The sequence below is a fragment of the Humulus lupulus genome, chromosome 2, assembly GCF_963169125.1.
Source record: "Humulus lupulus chromosome 2, drHumLupu1.1, whole genome shotgun sequence".
NCBI lineage: Eukaryota > Viridiplantae > Streptophyta > Magnoliopsida > Rosales > Cannabaceae > Humulus > Humulus lupulus.
In genome coordinates, this window is record NC_084794.1 from 272,351,086 (window position 1) to 272,358,780 (window position 7,695).

At 38.1% G+C, this 7,695-nt stretch overlaps 2 protein-coding genes across 2 annotated transcripts; both read right to left on the reverse strand.

The window, feature by feature from the left end:
* Positions 1-235: 235 nt before the first annotated feature.
* On the reverse strand, positions 236-1,192 carry LOC133819430 (pathogenesis-related protein STH-2-like). Its single transcript, XM_062252693.1, has 2 exons — positions 877-1,192; positions 236-780 (listed from the first exon to the last, which is right to left on the reverse strand). The coding sequence occupies exons 1-2, from the start codon at positions 1,190-1,192 to the stop codon at positions 482-484; spliced, it is 615 nt and encodes a 204-aa protein (XP_062108677.1). The 3' UTR covers positions 236-481.
* A 953-nt stretch (positions 1,193-2,145) lies between these two features.
* LOC133819431 (major allergen Pru ar 1-like) lies at positions 2,146-3,288 on the reverse strand. The gene is made up of 2 exons (XM_062252694.1): positions 2,912-3,288; positions 2,146-2,610 (listed from the first exon to the last, which is right to left on the reverse strand). Exons 1-2 carry the CDS (start codon positions 3,093-3,095, stop codon positions 2,312-2,314), a joined length of 483 nt encoding a protein of 160 aa, XP_062108678.1. The 5' UTR covers positions 3,096-3,288; the 3' UTR covers positions 2,146-2,311.
* Positions 3,289-7,695: the final 4,407 nt, after the last annotated feature.

Sequence of the window (7,695 nt, forward strand, 5' to 3'; positions counted from 1 at the left end):
TTGTAAAGGTTAAAGAAAGTTATTTCTTTGGAGAAAGAAGAGATTTTGATATTGTTAATCATCGATTGTTTTGTGCATATATTATGTGCTATGAATTTGATGAGAAAGGAATAGTTGTTATTCTAGAATCTATTCTAAACTGAAGCAAGGCCTTACTTTTGTCCTACCTACCTACCTACCACACAAGAGCAAAATCATTCAATGAATTCATAGCTGAAGTTTTATTCTACTAATATTACTCACAAATGTATCTTTGATTTTATTCATTGTAAATCTCTGGAAAAAAAACACACACAGAAATTAGAAAAAAAAATGAAATTCCAATAGTAAGATGGTGCTTTCTGTTGGTGTTAAGTATTATATATATATATGTCATTCTTGTACCAGGCACACTAAAATTATGGTACAAGAATAGCATTATTATCTATATGAAATCCAATCAATAAAATATCTTTAGCTTCAATTATGAAGAAGACTCAAACTAGGCATACACTTCAGGGTTCTGCAGAAGGTATGATTCCACAACTTTGTAAATTGCCACAGCATTTTCTTTGCCTTCTTTGATTTTCTCCTCACTGACCGCAATTTCTCCGATTGTGTTGTAATTACTTGTCATCTTACACACACAACCTCCATCAGAAGTAGCCTCAAACTTAACTTCATAATCAATAGATTCAAGCTTGTCACCCAATGGATCTCCTTCAATCATAGAATACTTGCAGAGAAAGTTATCACAGTCCAGTTCTTTGAGTTGGTGCTTCACATATTTGAATTGACTAGCTGCATAACATACCAACCAAACATGTTCACTATACTTAAACTAGCTTATATATTTTATCTTCTAAGCTATTTTTATTGAATAAATTTCTTTCATACCTTCAGTGAAGTTAACTTGTTCAATGGTACCAGGCCCTCCATTTCCTTCAATCACATCCACACTTGCTATGAATTGGGGCAAGAGCTTTGGTATCAACTTGTTCGAATCTACGATCAAAGCCTTGAACATGCGAGCCGGTGCAATTGGGCATGACATCTCTTGTGTAAAGCTTGTGAGACCCATGATTTTTTTTTTTTTGTGTGTGTGTGTATTGATTGCAGTGAGAATACGATTATCAGAGGCTTGATTATATATAGGTAATGAAAAAGAAGACCCTTTGAAAGTGCTCATAGATTGATTGAGTTTGTTATCCATATGTTTGGCAAGATCTTTTTCAAAAGTTGAGTCAGAGTCTCCAACATAGAATGATTATTCAAACTTCTATGGCTGCTTAACTTGGACCTGAATTATGAAGGCTTAAATTTCAAGAATTATTGGAAAATATTATGTTGTTTTTAAACATGGGCGGCTTTTAATGGGTTGGTGTGCAGTTTCTTGGAAGCTATTTCATTTCTGATATGAGCTTTCAATCATGTTAAACCCCAATTGGCTCAACTCAAGTGTTTGCTTATATATATTAAGCTATAAGGTGATTTCTCCTCTCTTCATTTTTTTACTTAAACATTTTGAGGAATTCTTCACATAATTATGAAATTTCTTAATCCATTTCGTTACTCTTTAAATTTTGTCTTGACAATCATATTAACTTGCCAAATGGTATTGCATCTTTTTTATTCTTCTTTTAAGTTATGCATCACTAGAACAATGAACAATGCTATTTGGCAATAAATCATTGTCATCATATTAAGACCCACCACTAATTCTTTCTCTTAGTTTTCATATCACATGAATCATGCTCTATAAATTCAATCACTATAGAAATTACTTTTCCTTTAACAATGAATAAGAGAAGAAGGTTGTTTGAGTCCATATGTGCTTTCTGTAATAATGATTAAAGGAAGCCAAGTGGAGTGGTACCGGTTTAAAAAGCCTTGTCAACTTATAATAAGAATGCTTCAAACAATGCCTGCGCCTTTAAATTTAACTGATATTATTATTAAATGACTATAAAATTATACAATCTAATAGATTATTATATCATTTTGGATGGAGAGATTTTCTCAGGATCTGCCTTTTTAGGCTTTTATCCAAGTTGATTAATAAAATTTATTCTTGCATATTGTCATGGGTCATGATTCATGAAATGAAAATGGTCTGGTAGAGTTTTTTTCATAATAAACTTATTTAACCAAAGAAAAACCATATAATTACAGAAGATCAATATTCAAGACTGTACTAGATTTCATCGTCACAGTACACCAAGGCAACAAAAAGATCAAATAGCATAAAGTTTTATTTATTTTTGTAAGAACATAAAGCTCTTTTTAAAGGAAAAGAAAACAAAGAACTTTTGTGTGTGTGTGTGTGTAGTATTCAAGTGTAGGCACGAGGATGAGCCATGAGATAGGCCTCAATAACTTCATACATGCCAATAGCTCTATCTTTTCCATGCTCAATGTCCTCTTCTTTGATCTCAATGCCTTCTTTGGCTTTGTACTCGCTTGTCAATTTACAAACACACCCTCCTCTTCCATACCCCTCAAACTGAACCTCATAACTCACATACTCAAGCTTGTCAATCAACTGATCCCCTTCTATCAATGTGAATTTGCACATCAGAGCTTCCTTATCCAAAGCATCAATCCTGTGCTTTATATATTTTAAAGGACTTGCTGCACCACCAATCATCATAACCCACAAATATTATACATTTTTATAAACCCTTTTGATAAGAAAGAAAATTATAGGATTTGAACTAGCTAACATATTACTATGTCCTATATACTACATACCAATCATAACCCAGATACATATTCATTGTACACACATATGTATGTATTATTCATAAACCCTTTTGAGAAAGAAAGTCATGAGAATATAAGATCTAACTTCTAAGTTAGTTACTATATAATATTATATAAATTTATGCACCCTTTTGAGAAAGGAAAAAAGAGGAGCTAAGGTAAAGCTAACCTTCGGTGAAATTGATCTGTTTGATGCTGCCAACTTCGCCTTCACCTTCAAGAAACTCAATGCTTTTGATTGAGGAAAACATAAGCTTGGGACAAAGATTGTGAGAATCAAGGATCAGGGCATTGAACATCCTCTGAGGGGTCACCTGGGTTATGAACTTTTGACTGATTTTGATTAAGCCCATCTTGGATTTTTTGGATCAAAACTTGGAGTTGGAGAGAAAGTTTGGTATGAATGAGAAGAGTTGTAAGAAAATGAATCCAGATTTGTGATGGGGTTGGATTGAAGCTTTCTGATCTGAGTGAAATAAGACTATATTAATAAAAAAGAAAAAATTCTACTATCAAGACTTTCCTTCCTTCACACAGCTTTGATACTGTGTAATGCAGTAATTAATTTTCATTTTTGCTGAGTGGCGGCTGGCTTCTGTTTTGTCCATTGTTCAAAAAGTCAAATTGACGTCAATAAATATAATGATTATAAATTTATAATTATACAAATGAGGTCAAATAGTCTTATGAAATGACTAGGTCAACTAGGGTGGATCTGCCATGGCCAGAAACAGATTGTTTCATGGAATTTCTTTGTTGGGATATTGTGTATTTGAAAACAATAAAATAGATAATAGCTAGTCTGAACAGATTTCAAAATGAGGATAATGAACTTATACAATGGGAGAGTTTAGTGTTTATGACACATAACAAGGGATTTATACAAGGTTTTTTATTATTATTATTTTCTTTCATAAATACACATTTTCTTAATGTTTTTTTTTAGATTTTTATGATCCGTAATATTTATTTTCAATTTTATTAAATCAAGTTTTCAAAATATAATTTTAAAGTTTAATAATTACAAAATATTGTCTGAAAATCAACTAAATATCAACCTCACAACAATATATTATTGAAAAAACTACTACAAATCAGCTAAAAATCAACATGTTGCATCAACATAAAATAAGTTAAAAAAAAATCTCAAAATACTTATGCCTGCGTTTTAAAGTGTGTCAAAAATAATAAACTCAACATTTATGTCAACAACTAAAAATATACTCAAAATAAACAAAGAATCAACTTAAAGATTATTTAAATATATATATACATAAATTAATCTAAAAAGATATCCAACAAATACCAAAAATAAACTAAAAATATACATAATTATAAGTTAACTAGACATCAAACTAAAATGTACCAAATAAAAACTAAACATATACTCAAAATAAACTACAAATAACTAAAAAATAATTGCTAAAAAATGATAAAAAAAAACACATATATAGTTTAATCAAACTTAAAAAACAAAAAATAAAAAATCAACCCAACAGTACTTGATGTAAACCAACACTATACTCTAAGTATAAGGAAACTACACTTAAACATATATATATAAATATATCAAAAATAAACCAAAAATATACTAATTAGAAATTAACCATACATCAATATAAAATATACCTAATAGTATCTCCAACCACACTAACTAAATATTTTTTTATATAGTAGAAATAGCTAAAAAGCAAGTTAATAAAATTTAATTAAGAGTAATACTATGACATAAACTAAATTTTATACAAAAATATGGGAAAATAAACCCACAAAAGTGAAAATAAAAAAAAAAAGCTCTAAATTAATTTTTATTTTTTTAAAAAAACCACATGTTTGCACACTTCATTAAAAATCTCGTATAAAATATCATTTTCTCAATAATATATGTTATCCAAAAAATTAGCATTGATGACGTGACAAGTGATCCCTGGACACGTGGCTAACACCTGGAAACGTTCTGCCAGAGTATCGACCAGAAGACTCAGTGGAAGCAATACAAACCTATCTTACCTGCGACCAGTCTGGTCGATAGTTCCGCATACAAGGCAACATTAATGGGAAGATCTTTGTGAATCCCGAATTTATCTCACACAATCTCCTGAGTATCCGATTATTCAGGAAAGAATATCTGTAACAATCTTTTGTAATCCCCCTTGAGCCTATAAATAGCAAGAGATAGCTCAAGGGAGGAGACTTTTGCTTTTGAATCCCTCGAGACTATAGTAATTCTCCTAGTAAGATTGTATTGTTCTTCGGAGATTAGTGAAACTCATTGAACCCAAGTTCTTTGATCACTCATCTAATTTTTATATCAATATCAACCTAAGTGGACGTAGGTCATTACCAGATCCTGGGGCCAAACCACTATAAAATACTGTGTCTTATTTACTTTTGTCATTACGTTCTTCTCATTACTTTCATTAATATCAAGCATATTCTGACTCCGTGTCAGTTGGCCAAATCGTGGGTCAACATTTTGATGCTTTCATTGAGAGCTTGATTTATCGTTGTTGAGAAAACTAATGGCGAAAGCTGGAAAGAAAACTGGACAGGCGGCCGCCGCTGCACCGTCAAACCCGCCACCTCCTCCTCCTCCTGCAAGCATGGCAGAGGATGAGCCACAACTGGACTTTGAGGAGGAGGAAATGGATGATGCAACGCTGAAGAGTACCCTGGGCGCGTTGCAGGAAGAGCTGGCTAGTCTGAGAGCCAGTCAGGAGATTGCCGCTGAAGTTATGGCACGGCAACAGCAGGAGATTGAACAGCAGCACGCAGAATTGAGCGAAAGGCAGGCGGAGGTGGACCGCCGCCAGGGCGAAGCCATGGCAGCCCTCGAGGCAACCTTGCTATTAGCTAGAAATCAGGTGGCACCTGCCTCGCAGCCTGACCAATCGGTGAATGGACCACCCTAGAGGGGTCCAAATCCAAGCCCACCGATCCAGCCTTCGAGCCCGCAAAGGCCCGAGCAGCCTCAGATGCCCGATGACGATGTCCCACTAGATCCTGAGGCACAACCACCATCCCAAGCTGCTCGGGGTAATCCCCTGCAACAGAGGCAAAATAGGGCCGAGCATTAGCCTCGCAGCCCTAGGCGCCGTAGGGATGATGGGCCAAACCTACCGAACAGAGGTCAGTACCCTCCTGGCAACAGGAGGGACTCAGAGTTAGGCTCTGCGGTCCGGGGCCCCCCACGACACGATGATGCACGGGGACACCACGACCAGCGCAGGCCACCCTCTAACGCTCGGGATGGTTCAGCCAGGAACGGACATCGAGGGAACAGTCGATCTCACCATAGCCAGTCGAGGTTCAGAGATGGCCACGGATATAATGAGGCCGACTCAGGCAAAGGAAATGCCGGTGGGAGGAATGGAGAAAGAGGTAAAGGCAGGAGCCAGGTACCTCATGATGACCAACCAAATAGATAGGATGCTGGGGGGGCAGCACAGACAATAAAATGTCTTCAATCGGCTCGGGGGTAGTGAACAGCGGAGAAGAGAAGAGGACTTGAGAGATGTACTCAATGATCGCCGTGAGAGGCACGACGAGAACGTCCCCCCGACAACAGAGGCCACAACAATTCCTACCGCCGTTCAGGCCCAGATAGACGCCCTCAACCAGGCTGTGCAGCAACTGGTCGGGGGAAGGACTTCATACATCGACCACGATAGGAGGAAAGGCACTCCTTTTGTACAAAGGATAGCTAACGCCGAAACTCCCAACAAATTCAAGATGCCTACGCTTCCAAACTTTGACGAATATGGGGACCCAGTCTCGCATGTCAATAAGTTTGAAATTCAAATGGACATTCAGAAAGTGTCCGAAGACGCTCGGTGCAAGATCTTCCCTGCAACACTTTCTGAAGCTGCGCAGGAGTGATTCTTCAAATTCCCTCCTGCAAGCATTGTTTCCTGGGAAATGTTCGTACGGGAGTTCTACGGACAGTTCTATGCTGGTCGTATACACCCGACCGAAGCAAACCATCTAGTCGAAATTCGCCAGCAGGATGGGGAGTCAGTGAAAGACTACATCCAACGTTTTATGCGAGCAGCAGCTGGAGCGAAGTCGGTCGGAGACTAAGGGAAGATGATGGCCATAACTGCAGGAGTAAAACGTCGTTCTCCCCTCTGGAAGAGTCTCCGAAAGGAAGGGGTGAGAACTACCCAAGAATTTTTGGATCGAGCTGATCGCTATATCAAGCTTGAAGAGGCCATTGCCAACGATGGAAAGCCCTCAGGCAAGGATAAGAAGGCATCCGAACCCACCAAAGCCGCCAATGGTTCCAAACATAATGGCAACGGCAAAGGCAACGGCAACGGCAACGGTAATGGCAAGAACGGTGGAAAACGGCCGTATAACGAGCCTTCCACCTCCGACAATAAACGAGCCAAGGGTAATCGTTATGAACCTCAGTTCACTAACTACACTGCCCTCGTTGAGTCTCGGGAGAGGTTTACCAGGCCACAAGTTCCAGTGTGCCTTATAAGAAACCTGGACCTATTCGAAAGGACATTTCGAAAAGAGACACCACCAAGTTCTGTCGTTACCATAATGACTACGGACATGACACTAATGAATGCAACCAGTTAAAAGACGAAATCGAGTTCCTTATTAGACAAGGACACTTGAGAAGATACGTACGGGCCTCGGGAAATTCCCAACGAGAAGCTCCGGGTGGCAACGAGCAGGCGTCCACACGCCAACGCTCGCCACCATTACAGCCTGCCCCCGTGGCTGGAACACTCTTAACCATCTGTGGAGGCCCACACCTCGCGGAAAATAGCGGAAAGGCCAGAGAACGATATGCTCGGACTCTGCGCCACGACCAGGACATCGAGATGATGACTGTGGAGGACCGTGCACCAAAAAAGGCTCAGTCAAAGGAAGGTGAGATAACTTTCTCTGATGGTGATGCCCAACACGTCCAGTTCCCACATTCCGATCTGCTGGTCG